The 22221-nt window shown below is 41.9% G+C and overlaps 1 protein-coding gene and 1 pseudogene across 1 annotated transcript; both read right to left on the bottom strand.

The window, feature by feature from the left end:
• Positions 1-11082: 11082 nt before the first annotated feature.
• Positions 11083-11975, bottom strand: LOC124988939 (putative vomeronasal receptor-like protein 4). Its single transcript, XM_047558779.1, is given in 2 exon segments — positions 11083-11648; positions 11651-11975. Coding segments are annotated over 2 exon segments (891 nt in total).
• Positions 11976-20823: 8848 nt separating this feature from the next.
• Positions 20824-21716, bottom strand: LOC124989400 (growth arrest-specific protein 7-like; annotated as a pseudogene).
• Between the last annotated feature and the right edge of the window lie 505 nt (positions 21717-22221).

Below are 22221 nucleotides of genomic sequence, written 5' to 3'. Positions count from 1 at the left end.
GGTCTCTGCTCCTCCATCTCCTTTGCCCCCTTCTGTTTCTGCTTCCATTTCCCTGCCCAGTGCACCCAGTCCTCCTGCCACAAGGTCCTGCACACATATTCTAGCCCCCCATGGGAGGTGGCTGGTGTGGATGGAGTGACCCTAACCAGCCCATTAGCCCGTGGCATATTGCAGTAAGGAGTATGACAGAGCAGCCCCATTCCTCAAAAGTAGTGGGAGATAATATTTCATAATTTTCTGCATCCAAACCTGACCTGATTACCAACCAGGAAAAGGGATTAAAAAGCCCTGGGCAATTTTCCCTGCCTAGCCTTGCTGAAGCATGCATTGGAATGTAGACTGCAGTAGGCTCGGCAAAGGACCAACCTGAGACTGAAAAAAAAAGTGTCTGCTTTAGACTTCTCCTGGGCTGCAACACTCTCCTTCTCACCCCCCTCCCTGCCTTTCTCTTTCTCATCCTTTCATGCTATAATTAGTGGCCACTATCATTTTTTCTTCTATGTCTCCTGTTTTGTTTTTCTTAAATGCTATATTTTTTGAGCTCACAATTTTGATCCTACATACCTAGGTTAATGTTTTTTTTAATCAGTTCTATTTTCATTCAACTCTAATGTTATTTTTGAACATGTGTAACATTGCAATGGAGATTCACCTATATAAAACTACAAGGCCTTTCCTTTTGTGTTATGTGTATATCATGTTGGCTAATGTTGTGTTGTCTATGTATGTACATGATGAAAAAATTGACATAAAAAATGAGCACTCATAAAATTAAAATGTAAAAATTGGATCCAGGTAAGTTTAATTCACGTGATTTAAAAAGATCCAATTTAAATTGGGTAAACAAATGAAGGTAAACTGTCTTTAAAATTACTTAATGTACAAGTCTCCCTAGGTAGTCAAATTAATAAATGCTGATGTCTATAAAATGCCTAATATCATTGTTTCTAGAACTTTTATTCCACAGGAAAGTGACAGCAGATACTACTTGACTAATATGTTGGCTTTTACAGTAAAATAAGTAAATTATTATGACACATATGGTATTACTCAAAAGTGTTTGTTAGAGACATCTGATTAATTTACAAAGTTAAAATGCTATCTCCTTAATTTCCATGGGGTAACATACTTAAAGATCATTGATGTTTTCATAGATTGTTAACCAAAAAGGGTTTAAAATTGACTTTGTATCATCACTAAAAACAAGTTTACTAAGAGTTATGTCCTAACAGGTAGAATTATATTTAAAAAGGGATGCAAAAATTTCAACTGTTTCAATTAGAGTACTGCATCTAAATTCAGAAAGTTCATAGGAGTTATTTCAGAATGTGAACAAAAAGGGGTCAACATATAGGAAAGAAAAATAAAAGGTTCTAGGTACAGAAATGTATTTAGTAGAAGGGAGAAGAAAGTGTTTATGGGTAGGAAAGTCTTTCTGTGATGACACCCGGGATGGGATCCACAGTCATTACCTGCTTGCCCTCCTCTCATGGGGACTGAGCTGCCTTGACCGTTCCCCCTCCTCTCTTATCCACCACAGGGTATTTCTGCCTCTTGCTGTTGCCGACATCCTCACCCACCACAGAATTCGACTCTGGACAGCCTTCCCTCTACTGGTGGCGAGTCCTCAGAGCTCTTCTACTGTGGCTCTGATCTCTCTCTCTTCTCTCTCTCTCTCTCTCTCTCTCTCTCTCTCTCTCTCTCTCTTTCTCTGAAAACTCCAGCACTGGGTCAGGGTCTCCCTCGGCTTCAGCCACAGACCTATCAGGGATGGTGACCACCCTCACTGATGATCTGCTCCTATGTGGAAAACCAGGGAGGTTGTGGGGACATGCATTCCTCTCCTGTTCCCCTTCTCCAGGCTCCTGAGAACTCTTAGCCATGGGCTCTGCCCAATCTATTGTCTGAAACCCCCATCCCCTTGGCTGCCTCCTCAAAAACATTCAGCCTCTCCTCTTGACTCCAGATCTCAAACCTCACAGGTTCATTTTCTATTGCAACACAGTCTGACCCCAATATAAGTTAGATAATGACTCCTCTTAGCCAGAAAATGGAACTTATACAACTTCTGTCATGGCAGCAGCAAGCAGGTAGAGATTCCCTATGTTCAAAACTTCTCTTCTCTTTGCTCTTGTCCCTCTTTGTGTCAATAAGAATAGTATTGGGGATTTATTTCTATCATTTAATGTTCCATAACAGGACCTGTTAGAACCTGATTTGTTTAAAGGTTAATATCCTGAAACACGAAAGCATTTTGCCACTTTGCCACACAAAAGGAAAGTTAAAAGCTCTCTCAGCCTTTTTTGGCACACAAAAGGAAAGTTTTTGATTCATATTTTAGATATAATGTTACATTGTGTTAACTAATGTTCATATAGATTCAGGAAACAATATATGTAAACTTCTTAAAATGACATTTAAGAAAGAGGCAAACATCAACTTCAGAACTAGAACACTTTACCTAAGGTTTGTAAAGAGCCCTATCTTACCTGAGATAAGGCTCTACCTCCCATACTGCTGCATGTCAGAATGGCTCCAAAACAAGCCAGACTTCAGTTTATTTAAAGTTATATTCAAAAGATTGTTTTTTGTTGTAAAATTACTGTGACTTCAAACAGAGGATATAATAAATAACTCAGCCAAAATTCAACATACCTATTACACAAAATAAATATTTTACTGTTGTTAATTCCATTTAGTATTTTCCTTGTCAACTCTAAAGCTGTTGCCTGATTAAGGTTTTTCAGAAGTACTGCTTCAAAAAGAAATGACCTCAGTTAATTTGAGATAATAAGCCATCACCTATAGAACAGATAATATAGACCAAATTAAATAAAAGGGGGTAAATAACTGTAAAGTCATAAACATTAAAGTTAAACCCCAGTATTCTTACTTTACAACTGGTAAGATTAGCTTGCTGGATGTTTAAGATCAAATTTAGAGATTGAGATTAAAATACAGGGACCAGGAAAATCAATATTCAGCTCTTGTCCTCTGAGTCAGCCCTGAACCCAGGGAATGGGAGAGTTTCTCTCAGGAACTTTGCAACTCTGGGTGATACAATCTCCCAATCAGGGAGATTAATGAGACCACTAGAGGATGAGAAGCCAATCAGTGCATCTGCTACAAAGAGGAGGGTTATTGAAAAAGGCAGACATTCCCATCCAAGGGAAGTTGCCTCATCAAGGAGACCCTACCTAGTGAATGGCACTAAAGGAGTTAAGAAGCTGCTCTCAAGTTCTCCATTAGTAGACCCTGTGGAAACTCAGCTGACCCTTAACAGCAGATAGGAACAAGGTCAATTTGACCATCTTGGCCTTTAACACCTAGCAAAAACAGTTATAACCAAACTACAGTCAAAACTGGGTTTAAAAGGAAAGAAAATAGTTCCTGTTCTGTAATAAGAGATATGCTAGGTGCAGCCACGCCTGCACTCCCAACAGTTTGCGAGGCTGAGGACTGAGGATCACAAGCTCAAAGCCAACCTCAGCAACCAGTGAGGTGCTAAGCAGCCCAGGGAGACCCTGTCTCTAAATAAAATACAAAATAGGGCAGGGGGTGTGGCTCAGTGGTTGAGTGCCCCTGACTTTGATCACTGGTACTCCCCCACCCCAAGAGAGAAGGGGGTGTATAATTGGGGGGAGACACTGGGGAGGGGAAAGGAATATGGAACTCAAAGGGGGTGTGGAACTCTGCCCTCTTCCATCAATTTGTAACAAGTCTACAACTACTGAAAAATGAGATTCCACTCATGCACGATTGTGTCAGAGTGAACCACTCTTATGTGTAATACACTAATAAAAACATTTTAAAGTTCTTTTTCTTTTTAGAAAGGGTTTTTCCCAGATGTGTATGTCTGTATTGTGTCCCTAAAGAAGAACTGTTCTGTCCCTACAGGAGTATTACAGAAGTGTACAGGCTTTATTGTTTCACAACCTTGAAGACTCTGTTCTGCCAGATCTAAACACAGACTTTTTCAAAGATGTCACTGTGGAAAAGTCCTTGGGTTGCAACTGCTTCCAACCCTGGCAGCTGTCTCCAAATTCCTTGCACATTGGAATGTGGAGGCTCTCACCTGGTTCTTCTTTGAAAACGGGCAGTACTGGCTCCGAAATGCGTGTCTGGCTCCTTTCACTCTGTGACCTCACTTTAAGATAGACGTTGGCCTCTCACTAAGGATCAAGAGGATTCAAAGCACCAGCTTCTTAGAACTTTGATCAACACTGTTCATTTTCTTTTGTTTATTTAAGTCACACATGAAATTATATTTCGTATAAGATGATGATTCTGCACATGTATTCATTTTATAATGTTTACATCAGGACACGAGTATATCTCTTGAAATATCATTTCTTTATACTGAAAACCTTTCCTTGCAGCTTTTCAAAATACACCATCTGTTCTCACCCTGCTGTTCATAACCCACCAGGGCTCCTTACTCCCATGTAACTGTAACTTAGTATCATTTATCGGCTTTGCCATCCTCCCCTCCCCCTAAACCTCTTAGTACCTCCCCCACAGCAATGGATCAGTAAAATGAATGGAGGTGGGGGTTTAGGCTGGGAAATAAAGTCTGAAGAAATATTTAGAAATAAAGATAAAAGACCCAGAAAATACTTAAAAAGTGAGGACGTGGTGTGTGGATCAGACTGATTCCTCTAATGAAAGAAAAAGACCTCAATCTTTCAAAGCTAAACCTGAGAAAGAGTTCACCTGACTCCTTCTACTTTAGTGGTTAAAGCAGAGCTGTGAATATATGAGTTCTCAGAGCTGGTCGTGAACCATGTGATGTGTTTTTCTTTTTAAATAGTGTTTATTTTTTAAAGGTTAATGTGTGCATTACAGGAAAAATAAAAATACAAGCAAAGAACAAAGTCATCCAGTCATGAGCAGCTTATTTGGACATGTCCCTCCAGGTTCCTTTTGTGTGACTGAGATCGTAGTGTGTATCACACTCTCCCACACATCATGAGTATTCAAAATCCCAGGATACATGAGTACTTTTGATAACCAAGAATACTATACCAATACAATCTGTTACCTTTTCTTAGGGAGAAAAATTTCACTGAAGACAGAAATGGGAACAGGCCTCTAGATAGACATATTGGCAGAGTTACAACTAAAATAATGCATTCCCTTAATGCTCAGTTTAAAAGGAGACAAAGCAACAGAATACGCCAAGTTTGTTTCATCAACAGATTTCTACTTGTAAAATACTAACAGGAATGCTTGTTCCCAGTGAGTTAAAGCATTCCTACAGCACATCCAGGAGATGCCCACACAAGCGACTCACATGGAAATGTCAGTCCTTGAGCACCAGCTCCTGTCCCTCCCTGTGTGCATCCCAGCGTCCCTCTGCTGCCACCCTGAGGAGCAGTCCTGACACACACTACTCAGAGATAGAGCAATTCCATGGCCAAGATGCATCTTTTCTATCAGTTGTAACAATGTTATTCACAAATTGGCTAATTCACTAGCTCTACTTTTTATGTCACCTCAGGACATCTGGATAGCTTAGATGTTGTGAAATAAAGTATGCACTTTGTGCACAATAAGCACAAGTACTTTACTGAAATACACATATAGTTCTATGGTCAAGATCTAAGCCTGCCTTCCAGATATGGAGACATTAGCAAAGATCACATCCACTCACCCTTCCTCACCAGCTCCAAGGGGTGGATTAACAATAACAAGGATCATTGCCAGAAGACAGTTCTTCCTAAAAACTAACACAAAGATATTTATATAGGATTATTTTGCTACATGTAAGAAAATGTGGGCATTAGGACTTATCCTTTAATACCCAGCAATATTAACTAAAATTCACATGTAACACTGGCCACACAATCTGAACTAGTCTAAGGGGCTTCTCTATGTAAACTTTCTCCTCCCCCCACCCACCACCCAGTGAATCTTCCACGTGCTCTCCAAGACATCAAGTTCAACAATTCCATGCTCCTAGTGGCAAACCTTCCTATGTAGTAACAAAAACTACTTAAAGAGCATTATTTCAGTCCTCTGCTTTGAACATGTGTTGTGCACTTTTAAACAACTAGAAACACTAGGTGCTTCCAACCATACACAGTAGCCCTGAACAGACTGCAACACTTACTGAACAAAGGCAGAGAAACAAGATATACCCCATTTGTTTACAATAAAAATGAATTTTAAAAAGGCTACATTCTGAAGCAAAACCCCCTTTTTTAAAGGATAGAATTTGAAAGTGTCTTCCAAACAGGAAAATTCTGACCTAGAAACTTCCCCTTCTAGTCTCTCATCAACCCAGGGGTCAGACACATGCATCTGTAATGTCGAGAGATGACTAGCAATTTCACTTTCTATGAGGTTTTAAGAACAGTCTTCCCTATGAATTAACACACAGTGTTCTCAGTGTGTTAGTTTACTAATTCTACTGTTGTCACCTGGCAACCTCTTCAACATCTAGCTAGACTACATGTCAATTAGGACTCATTCGTCCATTATATACACTATGTACACAGCATCGTGAAACAAAGCTCACAGACATAAGAGAGAAGGGTCAATCTTGCTTCACAAAAAAACATGTGGGTATAAAGCTCTTTGCATTTTCCTTTCCTTCCTCCTCCCTGAACCAGCACAAATACCATGTGTGCTGCTCAGAGAAGTGTTTTGATCATTTTATTTCCGAAAAACAGTTGTTTCACTACAGATTTTAACCAAAAGATATCTACAATATGCTTACTTAGTATCTCTACTTTTAACATACTTAGTGCTCTTCTAAACATTTAGAAAGACTAGATGTCTCAATAAGGAATTGGGTTTGTCCACAATGCGCACAGCAGTGTTGAAAAAGCTGCACACATGTAACAGTGGTCACATCTGGGAGTGTCTTCTAAGTAGGATCACTTGGCCTGGAATCCTCCTTTTCTTCCACTTCTTTCTCTTGTGTCACATGTGCCACATCTGAGTGTCACACAATACGATGTTAGAATTTCACTTCCAAAAGTCCTTTTCAGAAGACTGCCTTCATATGAATTTTAACACAAAGTGTACAAAATGTGTACTTTGGTCATACATTGGCTAAAATTAAGACTCCTTTGTCCAGTATATATAAAATATATAGCGTGCAGCAAAGTTAAATTAAACACACCACACAGGGCAATGGAAAGGCTGAAATTTTCTAGCATGCTCTAACAAAACCCCTTTGCCTCTTCTTCCCTCCCACCTCCCTCAACCCAGTGAACAAGAACAGACAGTGTTCTGTTCAGAAGTGGTTTAACAATTCCAAACATTATTTCCTATCACTTTTTAAAAGTTATTTTCAAAACATTTTAATTCTACTACTTCTATTTTAAATGTATCAAGCACTTCTAAATATATAGAAAGACTAGATATTCCATATAAGGACCTGTCCACTGTGCACAGGGTCCTGGTAAATAAAATTGCACATGTGGCAATGGTTATAATCTGAGGCATCTTCTAATATGACCATTTTGTTCTTGAACCTCTCCCTCCTCACTTCCTTGTCTCTACATTCAGTCCAGTGAACAAGTACAGGCATATGTAACACTTAGAGATGGGTGGACAACTTCATGCCCAAGAATCATTTACAGAGAACAAGTTTCCCATGAATTTCAACACAATATGTACAAAATGTGCTAGTTTTACTAATTACCTGGTCATACACTGATAACCTCTTTAACATCTAGAGACTAGATGTTACAAAACTGGGACTCATTTGTCCATTATATACACTTTATCCTTTGTCCATTATATACACTTTTATATACAGCAAAACAAAATGCACAAGACATCAAGAAAATTGGTGTCTGAGAGTGTCCAAGTGTGAACACACTAAAGCATTACCTTTTGCAATTGTGTCCCTCCTACCTCCTCCACATCCCTGAACAAGTAGATAGTACTGGCCTGGTCACAGAGGTTGTTTAACAGTTCCATTCCCAAAGGACTATTTCATATGAATTTTAGCTAAAAGACATTAACAAAGAGATGTTTTACTACCTCTACATTTAACGTATATCGGGCACTTCTAAACATCTAGTCAGGAAGGACTCAGTTTGTGCACTATGTACATGACAGTCTTGGATAAGTTGCACGCATGTATTCAATAGTGCTAATTTGAAAATGTCCTCAAAATGTGAACTTCAGACCCTCCACTGATCCAGTGGGCTTCAATGCTCAAATTTTCAGAAGACAATCCTTCCAAGGAATTTTAATGCAAAACATAAAAAGTTTGTTTCCTAATTCTACTTTTGTAGATGCCTTAACATCTAGAAAGACTAGATGTAGACTAGGACTTCTTCCTCCTTTATGTACACTGTGTACGCAGCAAAGCAAAACAAAGCCCATAGACATAAGGTACAACTCTCAGCTCACAGTATGCACACCTGAAAACCAGCACACAGCTCTGCCCTACTCAAAAGGAGGTTTGGTTATTGAGCCCTCAAATAAATTTCATAAGAATTTTAACAAAATCATTTACCAAATATGTTGTATTTATCACTTCTACTTTTAACATTTATCGGGCACTTTAGAACATCTAGAAAGCCTAGATAGTTCCAAAAAAGTGCTTTGCATTTTCAACTATAGATACAGTAATAGGGAATAAAAGGCACACACAGAGCAATGGTCATAATAGGAAATCATCTCCTGCTTAAACCTCTCACACAGGACCTCCTCCTGCTTCAGTCTTCACGTCCTCCCACGACTCAGCCACGTGGAACCCGGCACCCTCTTCACACCAGAATGTCCCACTGTGGTGGAGTTCTAAGAGGTGTGTGAGTGGAGGGCAGCTTGTTGGCACTGCACACGGGCCTCTCCAATGGCCAGGAGCTTCCCGGGGACCCTCTGCAGCCGATTTCCTGTAGAAAGACCCCTGTCTGGCTTTGCCCGTCTGGTCGCTTCCTTGGGTTTGGTCACTTTCCAGAACAGTCGGCCTTGGTCTGCTGTCTGAAGAGGTGTGGGCTGAGGGGCCCGCCTGGCAGGCACAAGGCTTGGGTCCTCGGCTGGACTGTGCAAGGTGAGCCTGAGTCTTCAGCGGCCTTGATGCCCTTGAGAGTCTTGCATTGACAGGAGGCCACCCTTCTTCTTGCCACCTGAAGGCACCATGGCCTCCACAGCTGCTTCAGCTGGATGGTCAGAACTGACCAGCGGCCCGTGGGACCCAGGGTCAACAGGTTGCCACCCCATCAGGTCATCCAGCTAGGGAAGGAGCTCGCCATCCCTCGCAGTCAGGCCAGTCGGTGTGTAATTGGCCGAGCTCCGTCTCTGGGGTAGAGGCCACAGCCTGTCCCCAGTCCCACCTCACCAGCCAGCCTGGGCGAGGGCCCGAGGCCCAGGGACATGCTGCAGTATGAAGTGTTCTGAAGACTTTCCAGTTCTGCTTCCTATCTACCTCCGCACTTACAGAAGCCATGGTCTTAATCACATGCTTCTCTTTTTAATAATGTTTGATGATGATTAAAATGTACTTAAGCTTTATCAACTCAGTTCCAACTTCTAGGAGAAAGACAGAACAACACATACTTAGAAAACAAAGCCCCAGGAAAACCCTGGCTAACTTCTGCCTGTAGTTCCAAAACTCCCTCTTATTCATCTGAATACCTTGTCATGACACATGCCATCACCTTCATGAGGACACCTGTAAATGTCATCCATGGTCACACTGCCAGGATTCACATCCTTCCCTTTGAGCCCAGAACCCAGGACCTTTTAGGGACTGTGCACTTGGTCTTGATCTCTCTGCTAGATAATAGAAAGAGGCCGTCACAGGAGAGCAGTGGCACTAAGATCAGGAGGACCCTCCTGGTCTCCAAGCAAGGACGATGAACTCCAACATGTTAGAGTATGACATAATAATGTTACCAAGTTACTTAAAATCTGTGTTGATGTGGTAACAACTGGAAAGAGCAGGCATTCACCATCATCCAAGAGAGAAGTAAGACACCCAAAGACAGGGCCACCAGGAGACCAGAGGCCGTGCTTCAACTGGAGCACATCTGTGTCTCATGAGTTTGATGCTTAGTCAGTGAGTATGTGCAGTAAGCACAGCGGCATCACAGATGGTTCAGTGGCCCCATGGAATCCCTCATAGTCAGAACTGTGCCCTCCACACCCATGTGTATTTGGATCCCATTTGAGAAAAGGGCAAAGCAATTTTTCCCTCAAATAAGAACCAGAATACTTTGTGTATCTTTAAAATTAGGAAAGTTCAAAAATGTTGGCCAGTGTAAACTCAGTAAGAAGCTATGCCTTTAAAGAAGCCAGAAATTATTTTCAACATTATTTTTACATTTATTTAAAAATGCATTAAAAATATTAGAAAATTAGAATATAATAAAAGAAAAAAATGAATTCTTGGTGTACCTCCATTAGGTTTCTTTTTCCTCAATGAGGCAGCTACTCTTTAGGTTTCTTTTGTGATATGCAACTGTTCATACGTAGACAAAATCAAATTAAACATTTTGGATTCCCTTCTAAAGCACTGTTGGTGTGCATGCTTTTTAATTATAATGCACCTTACATCCTAGTACATATCAACCCAGTTTGAACCCACCCATTTTTTAAAAGTTCAATGATATTCAACTTGGATGAAAATCTGTAATTATCTTTAACAACAATGATGGCCAACTTATTGAATATTTAAGTTTGTTTATAAAATAAAACTGCCATCTAAAACAGTTTTCATTCTGAATATCTTATGTGAGTAAGTATGTCTGTAAGTTCGGGCCCTAGAAATGAACTTCTTGGGTCAAGAGGTGAACACATAAGTAATTTTGATATTATTTCCAAATTGTCCTTCGGCATCTTACCAGCAGGTGTGGTGGTGTGAAAGAGCCATCTCACATGCATCAGCTGCTTCCTGAAGGGGGACAGGAAGGAGAATGGGAATGGGTCTGGGTCTTCCCAGGTCCCAAAGACTCTGTCCACTCAGGACTGTCAGCAGCTTTGAGGTGTAAGAATGCACCTGTGTGTGACTTCCCTGCTCTTACTGGATTTTGCATCACAGGCAGCAACACAACTAACATGATTTCAAACATGATGAAAGGATCAATGAAATGGATAATTTCTCAATGTCTTTCTTTCTTACTGAGCATGACAACATTCAGCCAGATGTCCATCTCTGTGAATCAGCACAAATGGACTAAGAATCGCATAACCAAGAGTCAGAAATTCTTGAGCACTTACAGATATGGAATTCTTCAATAAGGACAAAAATGAACGTAAAGAAATAAAACAATCTGTGCAATAGAAGAAGAGAAAACAGAGCATCAGAAGGAGAACACTTTGAGCAGCCTTCATCTCTGGGGGAGTTCTGTAGAGGAGTTTGGAGGTCTGCAGATAGAGGACGTGCTGGTGTTGCTTGTGGAGGAGGAAGACCATGTAGCCACTGGCCCAGCCCATGACACTCTGGAGCACAGCATCTCGAAGGAAAATGAGAGCAAGAAAAATCCATGTGATTATCCAGTTGTCTGGTTGAAAATAACAATAGTTGTCACTTTTACTAAATTCTGATGTGTTCATGTTGTTGCGATTTTTTATGTAAAATTGTAAGTTCATGCTTATCAAGGCATTGATAAGTACCCAGAAAAAGACCAACAAGGGAAGGATGTCCCATGCAGACCTGGGCTGCAGCCTCCTCCACCTGGAGGCTCTGGGCTGATGGTGATGGCCTGGACCACCGTGAGGAGACTGGTGGTGCTGATGGACAGACCATGGGCCACCCTCTCCAGGTAAACCACAACCTTACAGCATACATCACCTAAGAGGTTTTGCAAACCAGAGCTGGCTATTGCCCTTGGTGTTCCTTTGGTAAAAAGCATTAGGATGTTTGTAAAACCCAAGTGGATGAGAATAAGGTGTATAGGTTTCTTCTCAATACATCTAAATAAGTAAATGTAGTTCACAAGAACAAAGGTGTTCCCTGCAATGCCAAGTCCTGTTAGGAACGTGAAGGTTGTTCCCTTGACCAGGTTCATTTCTTACTTCATAGGCAGAAGCATTTTGATGCAGCACACATCATTTTAAAAAATCAGAAATGATTATCTTTATCTTCAGAAAGCATTTCATACCACCCATTTTCTAGAGGGTAAGGATCAGTATACACATAATGGTGATCATTTTATCCAAGGAACTGTACTATTCCTTTTCCTGTGTCACTTATTTTAGTCAACTTTTCCTCTGCTGTAACCAAAGGTCTGACAAGAACAGGGTTAGAGGAGGAAAGGTGTGTTTGGGGGCTTATGGTGTCAGGCTGTCAGTCTGCAGATGGCCAACTCCACCCTCATGTCCAAGGGGTAACAGAAGACCATGGCAGATGAGTGTGATGCAGGAAAGTAGCTGAGGACACAGGAATCAAGAGAGAGAAAGAGAAAGAGAAAACTCCCCTCAACAAGGACAAGGCAGCCCCCACCTCCATGGTCAGCCACAGCCCCTGCCTACAGTTGCCACCCAGCGACTCCTGATCTGGGATTCTCACACTGATTACATCGAGGCTCCCCAGCCCAGGCACTTCAGCTCTGAACTTTCTTGCCTCACACATGAGCTTTAGTGGGACACCTCACATCTATATGATAACAGCACCCTTTCCATGTCTTTTTAACTGCTAAATTTTTTAGGAAAAAAAAATGCCATCTTGAGGACTAGTGTTCAAAGTTCTAAGTTTTCAACCCAGCTTTAGTTCAAGGTCGACACAAGCAGAGCCAATCTGCTTTCAACCCCTGACACCACACCTGTGCTCCACCTCAGCATGGCTGCCTGCAGCCCCCAGCTGCCCAACCTGGATTTCTGCCATGTTTCCTTTTCATTCTGTCTGTTCTCATGGTCCAGTTCTAAAATCCTGGGCTCACGCTTGTCCCAGCCTGGCCCAGACCCACGTGCACACTCAGGAAATCCACTTGCTTATGGTCTTTAAGGTCTTTGACCCATGGCACTATTCACAGTGCCCACTATTCTTTTCAGTTCTCCTTTTTGTTCCAGGTTTTTCGTGAGGCTTTCCAGGTGTGCCTCTTGCATGACCTTGATGCCTGAACCTGAGTGTCTCTGAATTCTAAGACCCAAACTGACTCTGTGGTCCCCTGCTTACAAGTCTGCAGTGGTCTTTGTGGTCCTCAGTATCAGGTCAACCTGCACAGCCTTTCCAGATAGGGTGCTGTTATGGTTTAGCTGTGAGTTGTCCCACCAAACTCACATGAAAGTGAGGCAAGAAAGTTCAGAGCTGAAGTGCCTGAACTGCGGAAGACTTTCCAGATGTCTGCATTGATGTTAGCCCTGAATCAAAGATATGCAGCATCAAGTGTCTTGTCTCACAGAATCAGATCAGTAGCAGATGCAGCCATGATTCCCACAGGAGCCAGCGTGACCCTCTAGGAGGGGCTTTGCAGATCTGAGCTCCCACTGAGTGATCTCAGGAGTCACTGGGGGAGCCAGCATCAGTTCTAGATGAGTGGATGCTTATCAAGCTGGATTAGGAGAAAGGAGATAATTGGGTTTTGAGTGCTGTGGTAGGTAGGGCCTTTAATGGACTAGGTTCCCTGTAATGGCCACACATAACACAGCAGGTCAGGGAATCATTGTGTTGAACTCACACAAGGGTCAAGGTGGCACTTTACAGCTGCTGCAGAACCTCGCTCTTCATATGTGGTTCCCTGCAAGCCTGGTTAACAATGGGGCTTCTTTGGTCTTTATCGGTCCAAGCTGATTTTCAGACTCCAGGCATGGATATGAAGTTGCTCCTTACACAGATGTTCTCAGTCCCATTTCTCACCTAGGGATTTCTTTCAAATTGTGGGCAACTTCTCCAGAATAAAGGAAACAAGGATGTTTGATCCAACACATGAGAATTGTCCTGGTTGTTTATACTGGCAAAACCCTTCTGCAAGCCTTCCCCTTCTTCCTACAAAATGTTAGAGGGTTGCTTTAGCTCCCTTATCTTAAAGGTCTCTGACAACATAAAGTGCACAATCAAGCCAGGTAGGGTGGTGCATACCTGTAAACTTGCTGACTTGGGAGGCTGAAACAGGAGGATCACATGTTCAAGGCCCTAAGCAACTTAGCAAGACTATCTGAAAACAAAAAATGAAAAACACTGGAGATGTGGCTCAGTGGTTAAGTACCCCTGGGTTCAATTACTGGTTAACACCACCCCCAAAAAGAAAATACATTAATGTAGGTTTCTGCCCAGGTTGTACCAGGAAACCTCATGATCTCATAATTTCAGTTACTCCTTTAAACCCTTGCCCTGTACCAATGTACCTTTGAAAAGAGTACAGAGTCTTAAATATGCAACAAATGATGAAATGTCCTACAAGACTTAAAGCCAGCACAGCAGCTATTAACTACTGAATCTGAATTTTAAAAAGCAATTATTCCTTAGAAAACTTGGAATGGAACCAACATTTGACCCAGTTATCCCACTCCTTGGCCTATACCCAAAGGACTTAAAATCAGCATACTACAGAGATACAGCCACATCAATGTTCATAGCTGCTCAATTCACAATAGCCAGATTGTGGAACCAACCTAGATGCCCTTCAATTGATGAATGGATAAAGAAACTGTGGTATATATACACAATGGAATATTATTCAGCTACAAAGAAGAATAAAATTATGGCTTTTGCAGGCAAATGGATGAAGTTGGAGAATGTCATGCTAAGTGAGATAAGCCAACCCCAAAAAATGAAAGGCCAAATAAGCAGATGATGATACATAATGGGGGGTGGGAGGGAGGCAAGAATGGAGGATGGATGGATTGTATAGAGGAAAATGAGGGTGAGAGGGGAGCCGGGGAAGGAAAAATAACAGAATGAGACAAACATCATTACTCTATGTACATATGTGATTACTCAAATGGTGTGACTCTACTTCATGTACAACCAGAGAAACAACAGTTGTACCCCATTTCTGTACAATGCGTCAAAGTAAATAAATTTTGAAAATGAATAAGTAATTATTTAGTTACCCATACTGACATTGTTAACAATTAACTAATATGTGAAAAATGACTGCACTCAATATATTCCAATATCCTGGCAGAATTATCAGAACTTGTCCTGTGTTTTATTCATTTGTTTGCTACATTTTCTCATATTTTCTAGCTCTCTCTTCCTTTTCCCAAATTCCAAAGCTGTTACTCATATTTGGGAGCAGATTCAGAGACATCTAATATATGACTTCTCTTTGTCTCTGAACAAAGTGAAGAATATTGGAATATCTGTCTTCTCTCCCATGTTTCTCTTGGGAAACGCTAAGCTGTTTTAAAAGCCAGGCTTTGCATTCAGGGATGTATAAGCCCCACCAGGATCTAATGGTCCACAGCTTAGTCAGGTGAGCGCATCATCCAGCAGACGTGGTTTTAAAATGAATAGTAAAATTATTGACCCTTGCTACATAAGGACAGCATAAAACTAAAATGAGTTATTTCATGTTATAGTAACTCCCAGTCTGGGAGAGTCATAGTAAGTACTCTTTAAGAGCAACTATAAGGTTTAATCTTAGTAGTTTTAATAGTTTCTCTAGCAAACAGGCATGTAAGTAATGAATTGACTTCCAAGTATGGCATTATGTGATATGTTGCAATAGGGATAATTCAAGGATGAAAGCATAAAACTTCCAGATTAATCAGAAACACGCTTAGGGAATTATTAACATGAAGAAGACAGCAGTGCTGCATCCTGGAAATAGAGGAAGGCATCAAAGTGAAGTCTCAGATTTTGTTAAAGCTAATGGAGTCATAATTCAGGTGAAATTGATGGCTGAAGACTACAAACTTTTTCATAGACACTTGAAAAAATATGTCCTTCTGAGTAGTTAAAGAAAATGAGAGAGTAACCTTCTGCAAATACACACCCCAGAGCTCTCTCTGGTATCAGATCCTGCACACAGGGGTGGAGACCCTAAGAATTTCAGGAGGAATATCTGTTTTAAACAGACCCTATGTCCTTCTGCCATCAGGTACTTGCCTGAACACCAGGAGGTCTAAAGGCTCAGGGTCCTCCCAGCACCCTCTTGGTCAGGGACAGAGAGCAAGATGTGCTGCTGAGGAAATGTCATACGTGCATGTGAAGAAGCCAGAACCCTCAGGTCCACTCACCTGGGTGGCTGCAGACAGGCTCTGCGCTGGTCCTTCATACAAGGGGCAGCTTCCCAGGTCCTATTTGTACCCTCTGTGTTTGTGGAGCCTTGGCCTCCCATGAACCACCACCAGGACTCCAGTTGTCACAGTTGACACCTTTCAGGGACAAGTAAAGCCCTGCACAACCTCAGTCACTGAAGGACAACTTCCCTCTCCCTGCACAATTACTGCATTTGTTGGGCTCAGAAGTTGTCCCAGGCTTCATTGGGGCTTAATTATTTTAATAGAAGTTTGTGCAGAGAGAAAGTGAACAACCAGCCACGTTTCTGTCTGAGTTCCCATGTCTCGGTCTTCCCTTCCCCTTCCCAGAGGCCCACAGCTAAACCAGAATGGGTCCAGCTTCTGTGACACAGAGGGTCACCTCCCTCACATTCAAGACCTTCTCCAGGTGCAGGGATGTGGCATGTGATGACCAACACTGGGGACTCTTCTCTCAGAGCAAGCCCCAACCAGCACCTGGGCAGAACAGGAGTCACTTTTCTCCACCTGTGCACATTGGCAGATCAAGGACATTGATATTGGTGGTTTATTTATTACTCATATATTAAACAACAAGTTGGAACCAAATGATAAATGCACCCACGTTCTCCCTCTCAAAATACCAAACCTGCCATCATGGATTTTCAAATCAAAATTACAGGGAGATTGTTCTCATTCAATTTAGAATGGCATTCTTCCAGAATACTAATTAAAGTAGATCCTCTCATAAATGTGACCAAAACATGTAAATTCATACATTTTTGATGGGTCTAAAAATTAGTACAACCATAGTAATCTGTATGGACATTCCTAATGAATCTAAACATGAAGTTACAATATGATTCAACTACTCAACTACATGGTATTTATACAAAAAAGTAAAATTAGAATAAAATAGTTGTATGAGTGAAACAATATTTATAGCAGCACAATTCACATTGACCATATTACAGAACCAGCTCAAGTGAGCACCAGCAGATAAATAGATCAAGAAAACGTGGTGTACAAACACAGCGGAGTTCTACTCAGTCATGAAGAAGTGAAAGTATCTCATTGTCTGGGAGATGAATGGAACTACAGAACATCAGGCCATCAGAAATAACCAGACCTAGAAAGTGGGGGTTGAATATTGCCTTTCATAGGTGGAAACTGGAGAAAACTAAGGGGAAAAGAGTGGGCAGATCTCACAAAAATAGAAAACAATTCAGTGGAGCAAAGGAAGGAGTGGGTAAATGAGAGAGAGGGGACAAGGAGGAACTGTGGAATGAACTTGAGGTACTTACACCATGTGCCCGTGTGATTGCACCAGAGTGGATTTCAAGTTTGTGTGTATCTACGCAGCACCAGTTAAACAAATAGACAGAAGGAAGAGGAGCAGAGGAGGAGAGGGAACAGGGGAGGCAGGAGAGCATGGAAAGAGGAGCAGTGGGCCTGCAGGGAGCACAGGACACTGCATGCGAGTGTGGTCACGTCAGATGAGCCCCTTGGTAGTGGGACTAAAATGCTATAATAAAAGTGTTTAAAAATTCAAACATCCTGTGCTATGTAGGAAGGGCTTTGGATAATTCATACACACCCAGAATGGTCCCCATATCAACTAGGCTTGCTACCTCCTGCAGGACTGTTCTAGTCCCTGTTGCAATGGAATGTAAATAAGTGAGGCCACAGGGCTGAGATGAGAGGGGAGAGCAGCATCCTTTCTTCAGAAGAGAGAGCAGCCTGGACTGGCCTGGGAGGCAGGCTCCTGGACACTGGGCTTCATTCTGTGTCCTGTGTGACTCATCACCTAGAGATGCACGCTGCACACCCTACAGAATGGAACCCTTGTGCCACCAATGGAAGACTCACCTGGAGTTACATTCCCTGTGTGAAAGGGGAAACCTTGAGTTATCATTCATGACACTTGGAAGCTTAAAAACAAACTGAAAAATAACCATGAACATCATTCCCAGTGTACACTAGGACAACAAAACGCTGTAATATTTGTCACAGGATTTTGCTTATGAACTTGCAATATTTGCCAGAGTTTGTGATGTATGTAAATTCTTGCAAGAGCCACGTCATGATACCAGTAGATTGAAAAAGCAGGACTATATTTCCTAAGGCAGTTCTAAGAGGAATGTTTATAGCACTGAGATCAACATCAAAAAAAAGAAAAATACCAAATAAATTAACATTATATCTCAAGACTACAAAAAGAACAAACTGACACCAAACTCAGTAGAAGACAAAAGTAATTAAAATCAGAGACAATATCAGTGAGATGGAGAATTAAAAACAGATGAATTTTAAAAAGAATAGGGTTTTGAAAGGATAAACTTGATTGATAAATTCTTTGCCAAATTAAACAAAGGAAAAAAAATCTCAGATTAACAAAATCCAACATGAAAAACAAACATCACCACAGACACTACTGAAATCCAGAGGATCATCAGAAAATATTTTGAAAATGTATACTTCAAAAACCTAGAAAATCTGGAAGATATTGACAAATTCCTGGATACATAGGACCTCTCTACACTGAAACATAAGGACACAAAGCACTTAAACAGATTAACACCACGTAATGAAATTGAAGCAGCTATCAAAAACCTTCCAGCAAAGGAAAGCCCAGCACTGGATGGATTCTAAGCCGAGTTCTAACACACCTTCAAAGAACTAGTACCAATCCTTCTCAGTTTATCCCATGAAACAGAAAAAGAAGATACACTGCCAAACTCATCCTGTAAGCCCAGTATTACCATACCAAATCCAAACAAAGACACATCAAGGAAACAAAATTTCAGTCCATTATCCTTGATGAACTTAAAGCAAATATCCTTTTTTAAATTATCTATAGATTAGTTTACTAAGTCACAAAGAAATTACCACTAGCACACATTTTTAGAGAAAGAAGCCAAGAAATATCCTGAAATTGGTAGCTGGTGCCATAGTTCAAACCCAGATCCAAAAGGAGTGGTTCTCCATCCAGTCATGAATAGATCCCACCAGATCCTGCCTTCACATTTGTGAACACCACTTCACACTGGCTCTTGTGCTTACCATGTTTCAGTAAGAAAAGTGACAAAATTTGGGTTTCTTTAGTATATTGGACAGCTTTCAAACATAAACTATGAGAAAGCAATTCTGATTTAATTGAAGAGATGCTGAAAGATTCAAGATTAATTTCATCCATTGTTAGCATGTAAAGCTGAGGGAAAGATCAGCAAATTGTGCTCATTGAATTCTGCCCCCATGGGAGAAGGCAGGGTCAGTGATGGATGGGAAAGATGAAGAAAGATGGACCCTCAGAGCATGGGATTCCAGCTGGAATCTGTTCCTTGCTCACTATGTCAGTTTTTTTTTCCCTAGTCCCCTCAGGCTAATATCTAGATTAATATGGTGGAGATCACATTTGTTGTATTAGAGAAAGGAAGTGATGGACTGAATTCAGTGGTAGTGTTGTAAAGCTTCCTGTGTCACACTTGACCCAGGCTTCTCCAGGGAAGATGGACAGAGGGACAGGAGTTGCTGGCACCAAGTGAGGGTTTGGCACAACCCTCTGGAAAGTCCAGAGGGGCTGGAGGCCCAGGTGGCAGGACATGCCTGGATAGCCATGAACTCCTATGAACATGAGAGTTTGCAATGCCCACACAAGGGACAGCAGTCCAAACACCATGTTGCATGAGCTGATGGAGCCACATGGGAGATGATTAAGGAACTTGCCCTAAACTTTATCCCATGTGGGACTGACCCAGCCCCATTAAGCCCATGGTGGACAGCTCAGAAGAGTGGTGGACAGGGTAGCCTAGAGTTGGACAGGACACTATGGTACACAGAACCCATCTGGTTTCTGAGGTGAGCTGGTTTATCTCCATCCCTCAAAGCCTTTGGACATGCACAGAGCTGAAGGAGGTCTTGCTGACTGAGAACTTTGGAAAGTCCCTCTAGTGAGACTGGGCAGGGGTGGCAGGGTGGGTGTGGGGACTGCCTTGAGAGAGCAGCTGAGGAATGAATGGATTGGGATTTCCAGAGACTTAAGAGATGATGCCGGGTCTGACAGGAACCATTATTCAGTGTTACTACTTGGGACTAATTTGCTGAATGAGGTAGTTCCATCCTGACCTCTCTAGGCAAGGTTGGTCTGGGAAGACAGAAAACAGGACTTCTGAAGACCCATGTGGATGAAAAGTGGCCAAGAAAAGCCATATTTGGGCTTTCAGAATGCAATGAGAAAAATATAGAGAGGGCTAAAGAATTCTAGGTGCAGGCTGAGCTGATGGAGACTTCTATCCATGATTCTGACTCTGATATTGGCTTGGAGGCAGACACAGCCTTCCCCTGAACTTCTATAGCTCCAGAGATAAAGGGACCACCTGGAGGATGGGCCTTGGGCACAAGTGTGTGATGGCCACCCTTATGGAATTCACCATGGACCACAAAGTTCCAGCCTTAGATTGTCCTCAGAGCAACAACCTTGGCGTGGATTTTGGGGGGCTTCAGGATTGGAGACAAGGGCAAGGTTGCAAGTCTGTATTCTTGGTCTGGAAATATTTGGGATCCCCAGCTGGGTCATCCAGATCACCCTTCTGGAATTCCCAGCTCTCTCCTCTCTCCTCAGTGGATGGGAGAGTGGGTGGGAGGGCAGCTTCACACAGCGGGAACCACCTTCTCTCTCAGTGGGACACACGGCCCTTCTCCTGGGCAGAACCCCCTGGGGTCACACAGGCATGTCTAGATCTCTATTTCTACAGGGAAAATGTTGCCTGTTTTGTGTTCTCTGACCCACAGCTCTCTGTCTTTGGCTGGGTCCACTTTTTGAAGAAGTTGATTCACAGGCTAAACTGTGCTTTGGTTGAACATGTCCTTCTCATGTCAAAGCTGTGTGTATTGGCACAGATGTTGCCAGATCATCTCCACCCTCTCCACTTCCAGTTACTCCAGCTCAAAATGGTGCTCACCTTCTCTTCAAACCACTTGGACTGAGCCTGGTTGTAGAGGTCCACACAGCACATGAGATCATTTCCAGTCTGTGTGGAGTTCCTCCATGCCTTCTTGATGTCCTCCTCCATCTTATTGCTTAGTTTTATCTCCAGCTGCTGGATCTTTATCTCCAGGTCCCTCTGACACTCTGTGAGAGCCTTCTGAGCCTTCTCCACTAAAGCATAGTGACTGGCAAGTTGTTGGCAAAGGTCAGCAATATGGTGGTCACACTTGAAGTTCTCATGAAAGTTCATAAGGGGCTTCTCTACTCACTGTGAAGCTTGGTGGGGAACTTGAGATGAATTTCTGCTTCATCTGCCAGGCTCTTCTTCACCTGGGCCCACACTTCTCTCAGGTAGCCTTCTTCCTGTGCAGTCAAGGAGTTCTGAGAGAGATTAGCCAAGTTCTTTGCATGTTCTTCTTCAATCTTTCTCCTCTCTTGGATGAATTCAGACATTTATTTCTGCATTTGTTTTCCTTTCAGTTGCTTTTGGAGCAGCAATTTGAACCCTGCCATGGGGCCATTGCCTTAGGAGGTCCTTCTTATGAGAACAGAGGTAGTCACAGTATCTCCACTCCCTTGGCTTCAGCAGCTGCTTTCCAGGCATTGTGTCTGGATGAGGGAACATCACACAATTTATCATCTTCTCTGTATGGTCAACTTTATTTTCAAGATTATACATTACCTGAGGTTCTGTCTTCCAAGTGGTCTCCTCTGTTGGTGCTACTTTCCATTGAATTTTTATTTGGTTTATTGATTCATTCATTTCAAAGACTTCTAGATTTCTTTTTAGGATCTTCATCTCTTTATTTAAGTCATCTTTCTCTTCTGAAACATATCTCTGATTTCACTCCTCAAGTGATGGAGCAGTTTTACTAAGTAAATTCTGAACTCCTTCTCTGATATTTCTTCTACTGTGTTGTCAGTGGATTCTATAACTGGAACATCTTGGTTTATTTGGAGAACTTTATTCCTTTGGTCTTTTTTTCTTCATGTTGTTTGTGTGTCTTCCCATCTAGCTGTGGATATCTGAGATTTATGGTGTCCCTTAAGGTTTCTAGTACCTCACTTTTAAGGGGAAGACCAAGATTAACAGCCCCAAATGCAAGAAATATACAGCCTTAAACCAAATAACTCCCATTAAGATG

This window comes from Sciurus carolinensis, chromosome 7 (genome assembly GCF_902686445.1).
Source record: "Sciurus carolinensis chromosome 7, mSciCar1.2, whole genome shotgun sequence".
Classification (NCBI taxonomy): Eukaryota; Metazoa; Chordata; class Mammalia; order Rodentia; family Sciuridae; genus Sciurus; species Sciurus carolinensis.
This window is presented reverse-complemented; position numbering and strand designations above follow the sequence as displayed.